The 21,963-nt window shown below is 42.9% G+C and overlaps 1 protein-coding gene across 3 annotated transcripts in view; it reads left to right on the top strand.

Annotated features, from left to right (window-relative positions):
• The window catches only part of NOD1 (nucleotide binding oligomerization domain containing 1), a 91,378-nt gene extending 70,742 nt beyond the window's left edge, over positions 1-20,636 (top strand). For all 3 annotated transcript variants that reach the window (XM_082847004.1, XM_082847005.1, XM_082847006.1), the window contains 3 exons: positions 1,133-1,216; positions 5,941-6,024; positions 19,729-20,636. In XM_082847004.1, the coding sequence (XP_082703130.1) occupies positions 1,133-1,216; positions 5,941-6,024; positions 19,729-19,801 (241 nt within the window). In that variant the 3' untranslated portion in view covers positions 19,802-20,636. The remainder of the gene's footprint in view (positions 1-1,132; positions 1,217-5,940; positions 6,025-19,728) is intronic.
• The last annotated feature ends 1,327 nt before the right edge of the window (positions 20,637-21,963 follow it).

Raw genomic sequence — 21,963 nt, 5'->3', positions numbered from 1 at the left:
TGTACATCACACATTGTTCTCAGCCTTTTCCATGTATTAACTCATTCTCACAACTGTGTTATGAGGGCTGTACCATTACTGTTCACATTTGCTGGTGAGAAAACTCAGGCCCAGAGAAGTTCAACCACGTGCTGTGGTCGCCCTGCTAGTAAGCCATTGCCAGCCGGCATGTCTGGCTCAGAGCATCTTGAGCCCCACGCTCTTCTGCCTCTTTCTTTATCCTACCTCATTCTCTCTAAAGGTTGCACAGTGTCCCTTGAATGTACACTCACAATGTATTTTGCTGGCTGCCTCTACTGATACTGAAATTTGTTCACATCTTACGTTATGACCGAAAAGACTGCAACCAATACTGCATGTATAGAACCTGTGTGTAATGTCTTTGCACACCATAGGGTGGATTTCTAGACGTTGAATTGTTGGCCCAAAGTGAAACACATTTAAAGTGTGGATAGACACTACCAAATTGCCCTTCAAGGAATGATTTTTTAAATGTTCTTTATATTCATTTCTCCTTCCTTATTTATTCTTTCATCCACTGGCACAACAGGGTTTAATTCTCTTTACAACCAGGAACTTCTAGCCCTCTGTACTTTATCCAGACCACTTCCTGCTTTTACGAACAACTGAGAGACTTCCTGAACTTTCAGTCACAGAACTCGGGTCCTTCATAAGTGGCCTCGGAGCAAAGTGATCAACACATTTTAACGCGCAGTCGGCAGGCTTTTCTAGGTCTTCATCTGACTGACTTTAGTAACACACTGTCCGTGGTGTTCAAGGGATCTTAACGGCTGGAGACCCGAGAAGCAGGCACTGGCCCCTCGCTTTCTGTGGGCCCGTCTTCTGAGAGATCTGAGGGCTCAGCAAGGATGGGGAGGGAGTATGGGCTCCCCCCGCAGCGGCAGGGCTAAGAAGTAGGAGCTTGGGTGAAGGGTTGCACTAGAAATGAACCTCTGTTTATTGTCTGTGGGGCTCAGAGGCTGGCTTGGAGCCTGGCTGTTTGCTGGGTTCTCAGCAAGTGATGAGCTGCATAAGCTGCAGACGCCGGGGCTGGGATCCCGCTTCTGTGAACTCAGTGGAGAGTGGGTGCCAGGTAGCGCTGTCCTGAGTCGACACTTCCTTTCTTTTCCAGGCTCACCAAAAATGAACTTGATGATGAAGTGGCAGAGAGCTTGGCAGAGATGTTGAAAGTCAACCAGACGTTGAAACATTTATGGTAATTCAGATTTAAACACTGTGCTTTTTAAACAAATATTTTTTGATATATCTTTTGAAATATTTTTTGAGATTCACATATCATAAAGCCACACTTTTTAAGTGTACAGTTCAGTGGTTTTTAGCATATTTATAAGGTGGTGCAACCATCACCACTATCTAATTCTAGAACGTTTTACAAAACTACCCACCTCCCCTACCCGCCAGAAACCTGTACGCGTTAAGTCATCACTCCCCATCCTTCTCCTCCCTTAGTCCCTGGCACCTGCTAATCTACTTCCAGTCTCTATGGATTTGCCTCTTCTGGGCATTTCATAGAAATGCAGTCATACAATATATGACCTTTTGTTTCTATGTTCTTTCACTAGCAAAAGTTTTCAAGGTTCACCCACATTGTAGCATATATCAGTACTCCATTGCTTTTTATGGCTGAATGATATTCCATTGTATGGACAGTCCATGTTTTGTTTGTCCATTCTTCAGTTGGTGGACATTTGGGTTGTTTCTACTTTATGACTATTATGAATAATGCTACTGTGAACATTCGCGCATATGTTTGTACGTGAAATGTTTTCATTTCTCTTGGGATAGAATTGCTGGGTCATATGGTCACTCTGTGTTAAATGCCAAACTGTGTTTCAAAGTGGTTGTGCTATTTACATTTCCACCAGTCATGTATGAAGGTCCCCATTTCTCCATGTCCTCACCAACACTTGCTATTGTCTGTCTTTTTTGGGTAATGCCATCCTAGTGGGTGCAAAGTGGTATCTCGTCATGGGTTTTTGGTTTTCTTTTTTTTTTTTTCTTCGGTACGCGGGCCTCTCACTGTTGTGGCCTCTCCCGTTGCGGAGCACCAGGCTCTGGATGCGCAGGCTCAGAGGCCATGGCTTATGGGCCCAGCCGCTCTGCAGCATGTGGGATCTGCCCGGACCGGGGCATGAACCCATGTCCCCTGCAACGGCAGGCGGACTCTCAGCCACTGCGCCACCAGGGAAGCCCTCATCATGGTTTTGATTTGCGTTTCCCTGACTGCTAACAGTGTTGGGTGTCTTTTCATGTGCATATTGGCCATTTGTGTACCTTCTTTAGAGAACTGTCTCCACATCCTTTGTCCATTTGTAAACTGGGTTATATGCCTTTTAATTGCTGAGTTGTTAGAGTTCTTTATATATTCTGGGTGCTAGACATTTACTAGATACGCGATTTGCAAATATTTCTTCTCTTTCTGTGAGGTTTTTCACTTTCTTGAGAGTGACCTTTGAAGCACCAAAGTATTTAATTTTGATAAAGTCCAATTTATCTATTTTTTGTTTAGTTGCCTGTGCTTTAGGTACCTTAGTAAGAAATCATTGGCTAATCCAAGGTCCCAAAGATTTCCTTTAAGTGTTACAGTTTTGCTCTTACATTTAGGTCTTTGATCCATTTGGAGTTCATTTCTGTGTATGGTATGAGGTGTTAGGGGTCCAGCTTCATATTATTGCATGTAGATATCCAGTTGTCCCAGCACCACATGTTGAAAAGTCTCTTTCCATTTTGAATGGCCCTGACGCTTTTGTCAAAACTCAGTTGACCATAAATCTGTGAGTTTATTTCTGGACCTTCTATTCTAGTTCATTGAGCCATATGTTTATCATCATGCCAGGACCACACTGTCCTGATTATTGTAACTTTGTAGTAAGTTTTGAAACCAGGAAATGTGGGTCTTCCAACTTTGTTCTTCTTTCTCAATATTGTTTTGACTATTCTGGGTCTCTAGCATTTCCATGTGAATTTTAGATCACCCTGTCAATTCCTGTAAAAACAAAAAACCCCCAAAAAACCCAGAGTGTGCTACTTTTACATCTGTGTTTTTTTGTTTTATTCCTTTTCTTTCTGACCTGTAGACGTTCTTTTATGCCCTTTCCTGGGTGTCAGGCCAGCCCCTTCACGAGAACAGAGCTAGAACAGGGCTAGAGAGTGACTCTTAGCTCTTGGTGCCAGTACAGACTACACTGGCTGCAGTGAAGGTAGCCAGTGGGCATATGTACCTGAGCACTGCCAGGCTTTTTACTTCTCCTCCTACCCAGCCTCTTGCCAGGTCTAGGCTTCAGGCAGCTCACCCTCCCCCCAGCAAGGTGTAGGTGGTGCCAGTGTTTGCAGCTTTCCGGAAGGGGTGATTAGGAAACAGCAGAATTTAACTGAATGCAGAAGTCAGTGCCCACTTCCAGGTTCTATTTTTGCTCCTTTTGCAAAAATGTCCAAGTCACACTGTGGCTGTGCTTACCAGAAGGTCTCACCTCTGCCACTTGGCCCAGGGGCCCCAGTCTTTGAGAGATGTGGCGGGGATCACTGGGTCCTGGCTGCAGCACAGCCACCGAGTCCTGTGTGCTTGGGCAGGAATGGTGACAAGAGCTCCCTTCCCCTGGGCGCCATGGTAGAAATGATGAGAACTACTTCATACACATCCTCCTATTGAAATCTCACACACCCAGGGTAGCGGGGTTCTCTTACAGTTATTCCCATTTTATAGATCGGGCAGCCGAGGAATAGAAAGCTTAAGTTTATTTCTTCAAGGATCTGCAGCTGAGAAGTGGGGAGTGGGTGTATGTATATGAGGAGAGCTTTTAACCAGGATGCCATACTGCCTCCTTAAGGAACTGGCTTAATTTCTATAATCTCATTAGTCACAGTAATATAGGTCATTATCTTCCTGGTACACAGCTACCTTCTTGGATCAGTGCCCAGAATTTCTAAAGGTCAAGTTCAATAGTAGCCTTATGCTACAAATAGCTGGGGGGTGAGGAGTGAACCTGTGATGAGGCACAGACGTATCACTGACTTGTGCTGCTCTTTCCTGGGTGGGTTAGACGCATGGCTTCCCAGGGGAGCAATCTGGGAATTGCCCAGGCTTCCCAGCTATATCTGAAATCTTTGTTTCATTAGAATCAATGCCACCCAACATAATGGGGTATACTCTTAGAGGCCCCATTATTGATGCTTTTCCACTGGGACCCATGAGTAGCAGCAGAACTGTTCTTCCTCCCTCCCTCTCAGATGTTGGAGAGGACATGGTACCATCTTGGAAGCCTTTGTTTCCCCCAAAGAAGAGAATGGCCAGCTCTTTAAAAAATACTTAACTTTAAAAACTGCCTTGCCTTTCTCCAGCCATCTGGAAGGAGACATCAGACTGCCTGTTCCCCAGATGTGTTCCTTAGAATTTGTTGTTCAGAATGGTAGTCTCCAAGAATTTGTTGTTCAGACTGGTAGTCTCCAAACATTTTTTGATTGGGCACCCCTGCAGTGAAAAATGTCAAGCACACATGCATACATATATGTTCATGTATTAAATTACCTACATATGAATATACAGATATATTATGCTCACTATAAAAATACACAGAAAATGGGCTTCCCTGGTGGCGCAGTGGTTGAGAGTCCGCCTGCCGAGGCAGGGGCCGCGGGTTCGTGCCCCAGTCCGGGAAGATCCCACATGCCGCGGAGCAGCTGGGCCCGTGAGCCATGGCCGCTGAGCCTGCGCTCCGGAGCCTGTGCTCCGCAACGGGAGAGGCCACAACAGGGAGAGGCCCGCGTACCGCAAAACAAACAAACAAACAAACAAACAAACAAAAAAATACACAGAAAAGTTAAAACATTTAAAAAAATTTTACTTAAGTGTAGTTGATTTGCAGTGTTGTATTTAATTTCTGCTGTACAGGAAAGTAACTCAGTTATACATATATATATTCTTTTCCATTATGGTTTATCACAGGATTTTGAATACAGTCCCCTGTGCTATCCAGTAGGACCTTGTTGTTTATCCTATATATAATAATTTGCATCTGCTAATCCCAAACCTTCCCTCCCCCTTGGCAACCACAAGTCTGTTCTATTTGTGAGTCTGTTTTTGTTTCATAGATATGTTCATTTGTGTCGTATTTCAGATTTCACATATAAGTGATATCATATGGTATTTGTCTATCTCTTAATGACTTAATTTGCTTAGTATGATAATGTCTGGGTCCATCCATGTTGCTGCAAATGGCAAGATTTCATTCTTTTTTATGGCTAATAATCCATTGTGTATATATATATACCATATCTTCTTTATCCGTTCATCTGTCGATGGACATTTAGGTTGCTTCCATGTCCTGGCTATTGTAAATTGTGCTGCTGTGAATATTGGGGTGCACGTATCCTTTTGAATTATGGTCTTCTCTGGATATATGCCCAGGAGTGGGATTGCTGGATCATATGGTAGCTCTATTTTTAGTTTTTTAAGGAATATCCATACTGTTCTCCATAGTGGCTGTACCAATTTACATTCCCACCGACAGTGTAGGAGGATTTCCTTTCCTCCACACCCCCTCCAGCATTTATTGTCTGTAGACATTTTGATGATGGCCATTCTGACTGGTGTGAGGTGATACCTCATTGTTGTTTTAATTTGCATTTCTCTAATTATTAGCGATGATGAGCATCTTTTCATGTGCCTCTTGGCCATCTGTATGTCATCTTTGGAGAAATGTCTATTTAGGTCTTCTGCCCATCAGAAAAATTGAACATTTTAAAGCATGTTCTTTATTTTCATGGATCTGATCGACACAATCTCAGCAAGATCGAAAGTTAAGGGGACTCAGTTCTTCCCCGGACCCTGTCTCTTATCCCATCGTATCCTTCCAACCCCCTAATGAAGTGGGCAGATTTAATCCAGTATTACTTGATACAAAAGATATATTCTTCTTTCAGGCTTATCCAGAACCAGATTACAGCCAAGGGGATTGCCCAGTTGGCAGATGCATTACAGAAGAACACTGGCATAATGGAGATTTGGTAAGACCAATCTACCACTTGTAATGATAACAACAACGATTATTTACTCAGCACCATTTACTATGTGCCATGTACAATGCAGGGCACTGTCCATTTATCTCCCATCTTTCCAACAATCTGTAATGTAGGTAGTATTGTCTCCATTTCACAGATGTAGAAACTGAGGCCCAGACCAAGGTCACACCTAAGAGGAGAAGCTGAAATTCAGCCCAGACTACGACTCCATAGTCAGGGCTCTCCTCCCCAGCCCCCCTGTCCTGCCTACTGTCCTGGGTTGCACGGGGGCAGACAGACTGGGAAAGGGATTCCCACTGAAAGTTAATCACTCTGGGACTCATGAGCCTGAGAGATGACCATGCTGGCCCAGAGTTTAAAGCATGTTTTTCCTTCTCTGGGCTTCTCAGGCTGTATTTGAGCTGACTGTACTCTTTTTCGACTTCCTGTTTCTGTTACGCTAGCAGAAGGCAGGCATGTGCTCTGCTTTGCTGCAATGTTGAGCCCCATTTCCTTTCTTGTGCCTCCTACGGGACACGCAGCCCCGAGGTAGGACTGGGCCTGTAGCATATTCGGGGGTGGGGGAGTGTGTGTGTCCCATTAGTGACAATGGTTACACCACTGGGTTAAGTGCTAGGGAAACAGCAGTTAACTGGACAGAAAGGTCCCTGACTGCCTCAGAGTACTGATGTAACCGAGCTGAGAACAGAGGGCTCCGTGTCTCTGAATCCAGACCCCCAAGTGCTCTGGAATTTGCTATCTACCCCAGGCCTGGCCTGAGACAGCCCAGCAGTGTGTGAGGCTCAGACCTGCATGGGAACCATGACACAAATCCAGGGCCCCGTGAGGACAGAGACCACAGGAGTTCATGCTACCACTGTGGGCCCTGAGATCCACGGAGCAGCCTCACCGTGAGCCAAGCCCTCAGCTCAGGGGGTAGTTGCTCGTTAACTACAGTTCTTTCTTCATGACTGGGGAGAAGAATGTCACAGCCAAAAACAATGGAGCAAGGTACAGCTACCTCCCTGACCTTTTTAAATTTCGCTTTAGAATTTGTTAGTGGACCATAAAATGGGTTTGGTGGGTTGCAACCAGCATTATTTAAAAAATGAAACAGAGCCAGAATGCTCTGTGCCTAGTATGAAATATTCTTTCATAATCTCATTTCAGATGTGGGTGTGTACGTATACACAGATGCCGGTTCACAGTGTAAAATGTTCTCATTTGAGGTCACAGTCAGAAAAACATTTGAAAACACTGTCCTAGAGTAGAAAGCCCAGCTCCAAGCAGACCGATGGAGAGGCTGTGGCATGTGTGCCTTCAAGGCCGGAGCCCGCTGCTCAGCCCTCAAAGGCACTGGAGAGCCAGTGGGATTTTAGTTCGCGTTAATCTCCAACCACCCTCAGCCTGTGATCCTTTCCTAGAACCACCCCGTTTCCTGCTGACTCTGTTGTTTGAGGACAGCAGGCAGAGGAGGGGAGCAGAGAGGAGGGGAGGCCAGGCTGCAGGACAGTCTGTGGACTACAGCTGGCTTCCACCCTTCTCAGGGGCTGGTTAGGACGGTTGTCAGGATACGCAGCTGCTTTAAGTCCGTCAAGCTTGAAATGGGCCTTTATCACCTACCAACAGACAACCGCTGTTCCTACACAAGGAACTATTTGTGTAGGACCAGGTGTCAATCTTCAAGGCATGCTCTGCAGAGCCTGAAAGCAGCACTGGTGTCAGGGAGGACTCGGAAAGAGGACAAGGAGGAGGGCTCAGATGCTGGCCCAGGAGTATCTTTACTTCAGCCCCTGGCTCAGCCCAGGTGTCCTGGGACTGGGCTCTGTGAGAGTGCTGGCTGTGTTGGCCCTGTCCAGGGGTTGAGCCAGCAGGGGAGTGGAGATGAGGGAGCAGCTCTGCCTGGGGCCACACTGGCACAGATGACCTTGGACCATCGCTTTGGACTCATTATCTGTACTGACATTTATTTCTGCCTTGTCCCTGTCCAAAAAGAACTTGAGGTCTGAAGTCCCTCAGTCTTCAAAGACAGAAGTTAGCAGTGTTCAATGACCTGGTATTGTAAATTATAGCACTTACTGCACTCCATTGTAATAGCTTCCTGTGAGGCTGTCTCGTCTAGACTGTAGCTCCTTGAGGGTAGGGCCTGTGTCATGGTCACTGCTGAGTCCCCAGGGAAAGCACCGCATCTTCATTTGTTGAACAACAAAGTGCTTGTGTGCCAGGCACGATGCTGGTACCAAGAGTCCAGTGGTGAACAAAATGGACCTGCCTTCATGCGTGTACCCTCTAGTGAGGAAGACACAGTTAAGAAACAAATCATTCAAGTAACTATTTAATTACAATCATGATGAGTGCTAGAAAGGGGAAAGCTAAGAAGGGAACCTAATACAGATGAGGTTTCAGGGAAGGTCTCCCTAAGGAAGTGGCATTTAAACTGAGCCATGAAGGATGAATAGGAGTTCATCAGCTGAAAGTGTTCCAGGTGGGGAAATAGTACGTGCAAAGGCTCTGAGGCATGAAAAAACATGGTGCCCTTGAAGAACAGCAAGAAGCAGATGGGCCTGTGGTTCAGACAGTGTGGAAGAGGGAGCAACAGGAGGCAGAGGAGACAGGCGGAGACTAGACCATAAAATATCTGTGGGTCATGTGAGTCATGTTAAGTATTTTGGTCTTTATCCTAAAAGCAATGGAAAGTCATTGAACAGTTTGAAGCAAAGAGGGATGTGATCAGATGTGCATTGTAAAAAGACCACTCTGGCTCCTCTAGGAAAGCGGATTGGAGGAGGCCATGTAAAGGGACGGTCAGTAGGACACTGCAGTGAGCCAGAGAAGAGATGATGGGTGCTTAGGTCAGGATGGTGGTGCTGAACATATGGAGAGGTTCCAGGGAGCCCATTCTAGGGGTATTTAGGGAATAGAACTCTGTGATAGATAGAATATGAAGATGAGGACGAAGGTTGACCCCCAGGTTACTAACTTGCACAACTGGATGTACAGTTGTACCATTCATGGAGCTAGGGAACCCTGGGGAGATGTGCCCACTTTGAGGTACCTGGGAGGTGTCCAGATGAAGGTGTCAAGTAGGTAAGCGGCCCCACAGTGGAGCGGTCTGGCCCAGCTCAATGACATATGAATGAGGCCAGGGATAGATGAGTTTCTTCTGGGGAAGAGGGCCAAGCCCCAAACCTGGAGTAAATCCATTATTTGGAGGTCACATGGAGGAGGATATAAAAAAGGAGACAGAGATGGAGTGGCCAGATGTAGGAAAGAAACCAGAGAGCATAATATCAAACCAAGGGAAGGTGGTGTTCCAAGGGGGAGGGAGAGGGCAGGACAGCCAAACGCCTGTGAGGGTCAGGAAAGACAAGGGCTAAAAACTGTCATTTAAGTTCAGGTTTATAGAGGCTATTGGTTACCTTAGTGAGACCCAGTCCATAGAGTGATGGTAGCTAGAAAGGATTAATATGTGAATATCAAACAAGTCATCAAGATGGCAGGGTAAGAGGACGTGGAGCTTACCTCCCCCACACACACATCAAAAATACATCTACATGTGGAACAAGTCTTGTGGAAAACTAACTGGAAACTGGCAGGAGAACTCCTGTACAACCAAGGCTGCAAGAAAGATTCCCATGTAATCACAGAGGATAGGAAAGAAAGCATCAGGTCAGGACAGAGCCCATGGGAGGGGACCAAGAGGAAAAGGAAGACCAGACAGGTGGATACTTGCCCTGGGGAGTGAGCGGGTTGAGCCACAGACTGGGTGTCCCACACAGGAGACAAGCCCCATTGGCTGCTTGGAGAACTGCTAGGACAGACAGAAAGGCTGGAGAAGCCTAGACTCCAGTTGTGAGGAGTGCATGGGTGCTTGCTTACCACCAGAGAGGGCAAAGTGAGGTCTGCCCTAGCATGGTAGTGTCACCACACTCTCCAGTCCCAGCTGAGCAAACACCCCAGCCCCACTCATTCCACACCACGGCTTGGCACTAGATCTAGGGCAGCCAGGTCCTGGGAGAAGACTCGATCTCGAGATGCAGAGGTGGCCCAGGAACCTGGGGGGTGGTCCAGGTAGGGCAGCAGCAGCCACTGTTAGCACTTACTAAAACAGCACTACAGAAGCAGCCCAGACGTCTGATGGCAGCATAGCTGCTTCAACTCCCACAGCCATAATGCCATGACCCCTAGTGCTAGCTGAGCAAATGCTCCAGCCCCACCCACTCCACACCACAACTAGATCTGGGATGACCACAATGGGGAAAAGACATGAGCTTGGGCTGCATCTGAGCAGAGCTGCAGCTGCCGCTGCCTACACAGGTGGTGCCATTGGACCTCTGTAAGTGCACAAGCCCCAGTGCAGGGAGAAGGAAAAACATACACTTAAAGGGAACGGAGCCAGCTTGAGCCCAACCCTCAGGGCATTCACTCCAGCAACTTAGGAGCAGCCCCCTGCCCTGTGCGATGGCCACGGAGCAGAGAGGAAGTCCTGCATCACACCCTGTGCAGGCTCTAGCTCTTTCAATTCTAGCCACACCCCCATCGAGCTGATAGGGGCCAGCACATCCTGAAGAACACATGACTGGCATCCACATCAAAACCCATCCTCACACCAAAAACACGGCACACAGTCTCCATGGGGACACTCCCACATAAAAACAAACACCCCTTCAAGACCACAGTAGGTAACTGTTTCACCTAAATTCACTGAGACAGAGAAAGTTAAGTAAAATGAAAAAGCAGAGGAACTATTCCCAATTGAAAGAGCAAGAGAACCACCCCCCCCCCGAAAAAGTAATGAAACAGAGGTAACAATGAGTTCAAAAAGTTGGTAATAAAAATGCTAACTGAATGAAGAAAGAGTTGATCTAAGTTGATCAACAAAGAGTTGATCTAGAGCACAGATCATTTTAACAAAAACTATAAAAAGACCCAATCAAAAATAATTCCATTTTAGACACAAAGCACCCTAAGAGCAATGAATAGCAGACTAAATGACACAGAACACATAAATGATCTGGAAGATTAAAAAATGGAAACTATCGAATCAGTACAGCAGACAGAAAGAAAATGAAAAAAAATGAAAGCAACATATGAGATCTATGGGATAATATAAAATGTGCCAACATCTGCATTATAGGGTTTCCAGAACGAGAAGAGAGAAGAGAATCAAAAATGTATTTGAAGAAATTATGGCTGAAAACTTCCCAAACCTAAAGAAGGAAATAAATATCTAGGTACAGGAAGCACAGAGGGTCCCAAACAAGAGGAACCCAAACACACCCACACCAAGACATATCATAATTAAAATGGCAAAAGTTAGAATTCTAAAGGCAGCAAGTATAAAACAGCATCATACACAAGGGAACCCCCCCCCCACCCCCGCATAAGGCTATCATCTGATTTCTCTGCAGAAACCTTGCAGGCTAGAAGGAGTGGCATGATATTCAAAGTCCTGAAGGGGAAAAACCTACAACCTAGGATACTCAACCCAGCAAGATTATCAAGGAGAGAAGATTATATAAGGAGAGAAGGATTTCTCAGACAAGCAAAAACCTGAAAGAATTCAGTGATACTAAACATACTCTGAAAGAAATGTTGAAGAGTCTTCTCTAAATGGAAAAGAAGCATCTATAGGAAAGGGAAAATAACAATAGGAAAGACAAATATATATTGAAGATCACTTAAACCAGTATGTGGTTTCAAAAAAAGACGGAATAATGACATTTTGTGATGTCAAACTGTGAACATAAATTTGTACTGTACAGTCCTCGTGTGTACAGTATGCAGTATATTATATACTTGTTAATAAAACCATCATAATAAAAAACAAAAAAATTGTAAAAGTGACTATAACTACAATAAACAGTAAAGGGATAAGCACGGAGATATAAAATATGACATCAGAGCAAAGATCAATAAAACTAAAAGCTGGTTCTTTGAGAAGATAAACAAAATTGATAAACCATTAGCCAGACTCATCAAGAAAAAAAGGGAGAAGACTCAAATCAATAGAATTAGAAATGAAAAAGGAGAAATAACAACTGACATTGCAGAAATGCAAAAGATCATGAGAGATTACTACAAGCAACTCTATGCCAATAAAATGGACAACCTGGAAGAAATGCACAAATTCTTAGAAAGGCACAACCTGCCAAGACTGAATCAGGAAGAAATAGAAAAGATGAACAGACCAATCACAAGCACTGAAATTGAAACTGTGATTAAAAATCTTCCAACAAAGAAAAGCCCAGGACCAGATGGCTTCACAGGTGATTCTATCAAACATTTAGAGAAGAGCTAACACCTATCCTTCTCAAACTCTTCCAAAATATAGCAGAGGGAGGAACACTCCCAAACTCATTCTACAAGGCCACCATCACCCTGATACCAAAACCAGACAAGGATGTCACAAAGAAAGAAAACTACAGGCCAATATCACTGATGAACATAGATGCAAAAATCCTCAACAAAATACTAGCAAACAGAATCCAACAGCATGTTAAATGGATCATACACCACGATCAAGTGGGGTTTATTTCAGGAATGCAAGGATTCTTCAATATACGGAAATCAATCAACGTGATACACCATATTAACAATTTGAAGGAGAAAAACCATATGATCATCTCAATAGATGCAGAGAAAGCTTTTGACAAAATTCAACACCCATTTATGATAAAAATCCTGCAGAAAGTAGGCATAGAGGGAACCTTCCTCAACATAATAAAGGCCATATATGACAAGCCCACAGCCAACATCGTCCTCAATGGTGAAAAACTGAAAGCATTTCCACTAAGATCAGGAACAAGACAAGGTTGCCCACCCTTACCACTCTCATTCAACATAGTTTTGGAAGTTTTAGCCACAGCAATCAGAGAAGAAAAGGAAATAAAAGGAATCCAAATCGGAAAAGAAGAAGTAAAGCTGTCACTGTTTGCAGATGACATGATACTATACATAGAGAATCCTAAAGATGCTACCAGAAAACTACTAGAGCTAATCAATGAATTTGGTAAAGTAGCAGGATACAAAATTAATGGACAGAAATCTCTGGCATTCCTATACACTAATGATGAAAAATCTGAAGGTGAAATCAAGAAATCATTCCCATTTACCACTGCAACAAAAAGAATAAAATATCTAGGAATAAATCTGCCTAAGGAGACAAAAGACCTGTTTGCAGAAAATTATAAGACACTGATGAAAGAAATTAAAGATGATACAAATAGATGGAGAGATATACCATGTTCTTGGAATGGAAGAATCAACATTGTGAAAATGACTCTACTACCCAAAGCAATCTACAGATTCAATGCAATCCCTATCAAACTACCAATGGCATTTTTTCACAGAACTAGAACAAAAAATTTCACAGTTTGTATGGAAACACAAAAGACCCCGAATAAGCCAAAGCAATCTTGAGAACGAAAAACGGAGCTGGAGGAATCATGCTCCCTGACTTCAGACTATAATACAAAGCTACAGTAATCAAGACAGTATGGTACTGGCACAAAAACAGAAATACAGATCAATGGAACAGGATAGAAAGCCCAGAGGTAAACCCACGCACATATGGTCACCTTATCTTTGATGGAGGCAAAATGTACAGTGGAGAAAGGACAGCCTCTTCAATAAGTGGTGCTGGGAAAACTGGACAGGTACATGTAAAAGTATGAGATTAAATCACTCCCTAACACCATACACAAAAATAAGCTCAAAATGGATTAAAGACCTAAATGTAAGGCCAGAAACTATCAAACTCTTAGAGGAAAATATAGGCAGGACACTCTATGACAGAAATCACAGCAAGATCCTTTTTGACCCACCTCCTAGAGAAATGGAAACAAAAATAAACAAATGGGACCTAATGAAACTTCAAAGCTTTTGCACAGCAAAGGAAACCATAAACAAGACCAAAAGACAACCCTCAGAATGGGAGAAAATATTTGCAAATGAAGCAGCTGACAAAGGATTAATCTCCAAAATTTATAAGCAGCTCATGCAGCTTAGTAACAAAAAAACAAACAACCCAATCCAAAAATGGGCAGAAGACTAAACAGACATTTCTCCAAAGAAGATATACAGACTGCCAACAAACACATGAAAGAATGCTCAACATCACTAATCATTAGAGAAATGCAAATCAAAACTACAATGAGATATCATCTCACACCAGTCAGAATGGCCACCATCAAAAAATCTAGAAACAATAAATGCTGGAGAGGGTGTGGAGAAAAGGGAACCCTCTGGCACTGTTGGTGGGAATGTAAATTGATACAGCCACTGTGGAGAACAGAATGGAGGTTCCTTAAAAAACTACAAACAGAACTACCATATGACCCAGCAATCCCACTACTGGACATATACCCTGAGAAAACCGTAATTCCAAAAGAGTCATGTACCAAAATGTTCATTGCAGCTCTATTTACAATAGCCCGGAGATGGAAACAACCTTAGTGTCCATCTTCAGATGAATGGATAAAGAAGATGTGGCACATATATACAATGGAATATTACTCAGCCATAAAAGGAAACGAAATTGAGCTGTTTGTAATGAGGTGGATAGACCTAGAGTCTGTCATACAGAGTGAAGTAAGTCAGAAAGAGAAAGACAAATACTGTATGCTAACACATATATATGGAATTTAAGAAAAAAAATGTCATGAAGAACCTAGGGGTAAGACAGGAATAAAGACACAGACCTACTGGAGAATGGACTTGAGGATATGGGGAGGCGGAAGGGTGAACTGTGACAAAGCGAGAGAGAGGCATGGACATATATACACTACCAAACGTAAGGTAGATAGCTAGTGGGAAGCAGCCGCATAGCACAGGGAGATGAGCTTGGTGCTTTGTGACCACCTGGAGGGGTGGGAGGCAGGGAGACGCAAGAGGGAAGAAATATGGGAACATGTGTATATATATAACTGATTCATTTTGTTGTAAAGCAGAAACTAACACCATTGTAAAGCAATTATACTCCAATAAAGGTGTTAAAAATATAAAATAAAATAAAATATGACATCAGGAGTAAAAAATGTAGATCTTTTAGAATGTGTCTGAACTGAAATTATTATCAGTTTAAAGCAAGTATATATAATTATGGGTCAACATATATGAACTCCATGGTAATCACAAATCAAAAGCCTACAATAGATACACAAAAACCAAAAAGAAAGGAACTCAAGTATACTATAAAGAAATGCATCAAACCACAATGGGAGAGACAAAAAGAAGAAGAAATGGACAAAGAAGAACTACAAAAACAACTGGAAAACAAGGAATAAAATGACAATAAGTACATACCGATCAGTAATTACCTTAAATGTCAGTGGACTAAATGCTCCCATCAAAAGATAAGGGGTGGCTTACTGGATAAAAAAGCAAGACCCTTCAATATGCTGCCTACAAGAGACTCACTTCAGGGCAAAAGTCACATTCAGAGTGAAAGTGAGGGGATGGAAAAAAACTTCATTCACATGGAAATGACAAGATAGCAGGGGGAGCAATACTCGTATTAGACAAAATAAACTAAAACAAAGGCTAAAACAAAGACAAAGAAGGGCATTATATAATGATAAAGGAATCAATACAAGAAGAGGATATTACACTCATTAACATATACACCCAATACAGGAGCACCTAAATACATAAAGCAAATACTAAAAGACATAAAGGGAGAAACTGACAATAATACAATAGTGAGGTACTTCAACACCCTACTTACAACAATGGACAGATCATGCAGATAGAAAATCAGTAAGGCAGTAGAGGTCCTAAATGACACAGCAGACCAGTTGGACTTAATTGATATCTATAGGACACTACAGCCAAAAAAAGCAGAATACACATTCTTTTAAAGTGCCTATGGAACATTCTCTAGGATAGATCACATACTAGGTCACAAAACAAGCCTCAGCAAACTTAAGAGGATAGTAATTATATCAAGCATTTTTCCTGACCACAATAGTACGAAACTAGAAATCAACTACAGAAAGAAAAATGAGAGAACAACAAACACGTGGAGACTAAACAATATGCTACTAAAAAACCAATGGGTCAATGATGAACTCAAAGAGGAAATCAGAAAATACCTCAAGACCAACTGAAAATGAAAACACATTTTTCCAAAATCTCTGGGATGCAGCAAAAGCAGTTCTAAGAGGAAAGTTCATAGTGATACAGACCTTCCTCAGAGAATAAGAAAAATCTCAAACAACCTAACATACCACCTAAGGGAATTAGAAAAAGAAGAACAAAGCCCAAAGTCAGCAGAAGGAAGGAAATAATAAAGATTGGAGAGGAAATAAAAGAGATTTAAAAAAAAAGTAGAAAAGATCAATGAAACCAAGAGCTGGTTTTTTGAAAAGAGAAACAAAATTGATAAGCCTTTAGCCAGGCTCACCAAGAAGAAAAAAGAGTGGACCCAAATAAACAAAATAAGAAATGAAAGGAGAAATAACAACTGATACCACAGAGATACAGAAAATCCTAAGAGAATACTATGAACATTTATATGCTCACAAATTGGACAATGTAGAAGAAATGGACAAATTTCTAGAAACATATAGCCTACCAAGACTGAGTCAAGGAGAAACAGGCAATTTTAACAGACTGATCACTAGAAGTGAAGTGAAATTGAATCTTCAAACCAAACCAAACCAAACAAACAAAACTCTCAGCAAACAAAAGTCCAGGACCAGACAGCTTCACAAAGGAATTCTAGCAAACATATAAAGAACTTATACCTAACCTTCTTAAACTATTTCAAAAAATTGAAGAGGAGGGAACACTCCCAAATTTATTCTAGGAGGTCACTATTACCCTGATATCAAAACCAGACGACACTACGAAAAAGAAAACTACAGGCCAATATTTTTTATATAAATGCAAAAATCCTCAACAAAATATTAGCAAACTAAATCCAACAATACATAAAAAGGATCATACACCATGATAAACTAAATTTATTCCAGGACGCAAGGATGGGTCAACATACGCAAATCAATCAGTGATACACCGCATTAACGAAAGGAAAGACAAAAGAAACCACATGATCATCTCAACAGACACAGGAAAAGCACCTGACAAGATTCAACATCCATTCATGATAAAAACTCTCATCAAAGTGGGTGGGTATAGAGGGAACATATTTCAACATCATAAAGGTCATTTGTGACAAACCCACAGCCAGTATAGTACTCAATGGTGAAAAGCTGAAAGCCTTTCTGCTAAATTCAGGAACAAGACAAAGATGTCCACACTCACCACTTTGATTTAAAATAGCATTGGAAGTCCTAGCCACATCACTCAGACAAAAAAAAAAAAGAAATAAAAGGTATCCAAATTGAAAGGGAAGAGGTAAAATTGTCACTATTTGCAGATGACATGATACTATATAGAAAACCCTGAAGTCTCCCCACAAAAACTTACAACTACTAAATGAATTCAGCAAGGTGGAAGTATACAAGATTAATATATAGAAATAGGTTGTGTTTCTGTAACACTGATGATGAAATATTAGAAAGAGCAAAGTTTTAGAAATCCCATTTAAAATCATGTCAGAGGGCTTCCCTGGTGGCGAAGTGGTTGAGAGTCCGCCTGCTGATGCAGGGGACACGGGTTTGTGCCCCGGTCCAGGAAGATCCCACATGCCGCGGAGTGGCTGGGCCCGTGACCCATGGCCCTGAGCCTGTGCGTCCGGAGCCTGTGCTCTGCAACGGGAGAGGCCACAACAGTGAGAGGCCCGCGTACCGCAAAAAAAAAAAAAAAAAAAAAAAAAAATCATGTCAGAAAAATAAAATACCTAGGAATAAACTTAACCTGGAAATTGAAGGTGATTCAAACAAATGGAAAGATATGCCATGCTCTTGGATTGGAAGAATAAATATTAAAATGGCCATACTGCCCAAAGCAATCTACGGATTTAATACAATACCTGTAAAAATACCCACGATATTTTTCACAGAACTAAAACAAATAATCCTAAAATTTATATGGAACCACAGTAGACCCTGAATTGCCAAAGCAATCCTGAGAAAAAAGAACAAATTTGGAGGTCTGACCCTCCTGGACTTCACACTATACTACAAAGCCACAGTAATCAAAACAGCACGGTATCAGCACAAAAACAAACAGATCAGTGGAACAGAAGTACAGAGCCCAGAAATAAACCCATGCACCTATGGTAAATTAATCTACAACAAAGGAGGTAAGAATATACAGTACAATGGAGAAAAGACAGTGTCTTCAACACGTGATGCTGATAAAACTGGTCAGCTACATGTAAAACAATGAGAACATTCCCTCCCATCATATACAAAAATAAACTCAAAATGGCTTAGAGACCTAAATGTAAGACTGGAAACCATAAAGTTCCTAGGAGAGAACATAGGGGGAACACTCTTTAACATCAGTCATAGCAATATTTTTTCTTGGGTCAGTCTCCTAAGGCCAAAGGAATAAAAGCAAAAATAAACAAATGGGACCTAATTAAACTTAAAAGCTTTTGCACCATAAAGGAAACCATCGAAAAAATGAAAAGACAACCTACATAATGGGAGAAAACATTTGCAAATGATGCAATCAACAAGGGGTTAATGTCCAGAATATACAAACAGCTCATACAATTTAACATAAAAGAAAAAGCCCAATTAAAAAATGGGTAGATGATCTGAATAGATATTTTACCAGAGAAGACTTACAGATGGCCAACAGGCACATGAAAAGGTGCTCAACATCGCTAATTATTAGAAAATGCAAATCAAAACCACAATGAGGTATCACTTCACACCTGTTAGAATAGCTATCATCAAAAAGTCTACAAATAATGCTGGAAAGGATGTAGAAAAAAGGGAACCCTTGTACACTGTTGGTGGGAATGTAAATTGGTGCAACCACTATGGAAAACAGTATGGAGGTTCCTTAAAAAACTAACAATAGAACTACCATATGATCTAGCAATTCCACTCCTGGGTATATATCCACAAAAAACTACAACACCAATTTGGAAAGATACATGCACCTCGGTGTTCAAAACAGCACTATTTACAATAGCCAAGACAGGGAAGCAACCCAAGTGCCCATCAACAGATGATTGGATTAATATGTGATACACACACACACACACACACACACACTGGAATATTACTCAGCCATAAAAAAGAATGAAATATTACAATTTACAGCAACGTGGATGGATCTAGAGAAAATTATGCTAACTGAAGTAAGTCAGAGGAAGAAAAACAAATACTATATATCAGTTACATGTGGAATCTAAAAATAATACAAATGCTTGTATATGCAAAACAGAAATAGACTCACAGATATAGAAAATAAACTTGTAGTTACCAAAGGGGAGAGGGACAAATCAGGGGTATGGGATTAACAGATACAAATTACTATATATAAAATAGACAAACAAGAATATCCTGTATAGCACAGGGAATTATATCCATTATCTTGTAATAACCTATAAGAGAATATTATCTGCAGAAATACTGAATCACCATGCTATACACCTGAAATTAACACAATACTATAAATCAACTATACTTCAATCTTAGAAAAAAGTGAAAACAAGTGTTGGACAGATTCTGTTCCTTAATTTCAGGGTTGTGTGAAGCACAAGAGTGTGTTAGGAACACATAATGGGAAGGAGCATACAGTAGTCTCTCACACTTACTGGGGTTCTTTGTTTTTCTCCAACAGCTTAAACGGAAACTTGATAAAGCCAGAGGAGGCCAAAGTCTTTGAAGACGAGAAGCGGATTGTCTGTTTCTGAGAGGATGTTTTCCTGTGGGTGGGTCTTGGCCATGGGGGTGACTCTGTGCAGTTGCCTGTCTTGGATGTCTGAAACATCCAGCGTCTGCCGAGGTGGAGCTTCCAGGATTCCTGCCTTCGTGGTGCAAAACGAGCTCCGTGCGGGCACTCTGATTGGCAGAGTCCCTGAGTAGCTGTTACAATTCTGCAGGAAAAGTATGAGCTGTTTTAGAGACTGTAAACATACTCTGAAGAGATGTTAATGCATGATTATTTTAATCTGAAATTAGAGGAATGAGACTTTGAGCTCATAGAAACGCCTGCCCAAAGACCAGGGAGAGTGAGTCGGTCACTGCCGCATTCAATGAAGAGTTGGGGACATGGTGCAAAGTTGGTGCCATGTTTCTTGGGGAAAAGGTGCTCAACGAACAAAAGTGTTTTACCTGCAATGTTCTCTTCCTCCTCAGTACTTCCCCATGTGTTGATATTATTCCCACTTCAGAGCTGTGGATGCTGAGGGGGGGGTACAGTGTGGGGATCTGACTCATCCAAGGTTCTGTAGGGACTTGGTGCCAAAGGACGGACCCGCCATGGGCTTACGTCTTAGTCCTGGAGTCTCACCGTCTGCTGACAAAGATCGCAGGAAGCCCTCCTCTTAGCCAGTCTGAGGGACAGGACGATGCCTTCGTAATGCTGAGGCTCCACTCAGGGCTTTCGTGGGTCGGGGCTGACCTTCGGAAGACTGATGCTGTGGGCAGAGGTTCTCTGTCCCAGGAAGAAGAATCAGCGCCGTCCTTCAAAAGGAATAAGGCCTGGCTTGCCCATGTGGCTCCGGCATCCAAACAGGAGCTTCTCTCTCTCTCTCTCTCTCTCTCTCTCTCTCTCTCTCTCTCTCTCTTCCTGCCCTCGAGCAGTTGTGCGAGTGACTGAGTTGGAGGCAAGGCAAGCCGCTGAGAACCCAGCAAGCAGGTCAGACCCCTGCCACCACGGCGGGCACCTGGTGGATGCTAAATGGGGGAAAGGAGAAGGTTTCACCAGAGAACTTGTTCTTTTGCCAATTCATTTGTTAGTAAAATACTGAAAACACTCATTTTTTCTAACTGCCTGAGCCTGGGATTTTAAAAAGGGACTCGCCCTGGCAAGCACACTGTGACCCGTTCAGAGGCACTTACTGCATGGGGTGGGGCCCTGGGGTGACGTGCTACGAGGAGAGCCTGACGAGGGAAGGCAGGAGGCATCCTCAGTGTGATCCTTCACAGGCCTCTCTACCCACCAAGGGACCGAAAAAAGCAGAGGAAGCATCTGAGGCCTCTCCATTTGACCACTCGATCCACACAGGTGGCTTCTCAGAGGGAATAACTTGAGTCCCCAGTGGCTGGGGCCAGGGTACGCTGGCATGGCCGAACCTCACATCCCTCGGCACCGAGCCATGATGGGCCCTAGCAGGCCGGGTTTGACGTCCACCATCTTCCTCGGCTGTTCACTGCCGAGGGGAGGACAGAGGTGGGCCTGGACCCGCTGTGGCAAGAGGCACCGAGCTGACAGGGGCCAAGCATGAGAGGGGCAGGGGTGAGGGGGCCCTCCAGCAGTACCTTGGAGTTCTCAGAAGTCCAGCCTGACTTTATACAGCAGCCCCAGTTAGCAAGGGTACAATTCAGGAAGTTGGTCCTGAAAGTTAGGGGGAAAATCCTGTGACAGTCACTCAGCACATGGGGGCCATTCCCCTAAGGCACTGCTTTGGCGGCTCCTACCCACTCTGCCCACACCCCCAGATTAGGGTATTTGCCTAATAGCCCCTGAGGCAGCAACTCTCTACCAGAGATTCTGGGCAGCAGATATGCCCAGAAAGCACAAAGGAATGAGCACTGGTCAAGGGTGCTTCAGACTTCGGGCTTGCCGAGTGAGAGAACCACACTTCTCAGCTGACAAATTCATACTTTATTAAGCTGCTAAAACTAAACTTTTGAGAGTCTAAAATGTATCCAGAAACTACCAAATATTACTGCTTTTAGAGACTATCAAAATTAAAACTGCTGCCTCTAAGGGAAATTGAATTTGTGTGTTATTGGCTTAAATTCTAACTTGGAAATACTTTAGTCTTTTAGATGGTGAATGATAGATTTTCTATTTTTCTTATGAAAGTAAAATCAGGCTCCTAGTTCACTGAAGTTCTCCATTACCCAC

Source organism: Leucopleurus acutus (assembly GCF_964270905.1).
Source record: "Leucopleurus acutus genome assembly, chromosome: 9".
Lineage (NCBI taxonomy): Eukaryota > Metazoa > Chordata > Mammalia > Artiodactyla > Delphinidae > Leucopleurus > Leucopleurus acutus.
Note: the sequence above shows the minus strand (reverse complement) of the source record. Positions and strands in the feature narration are given on the sequence as shown.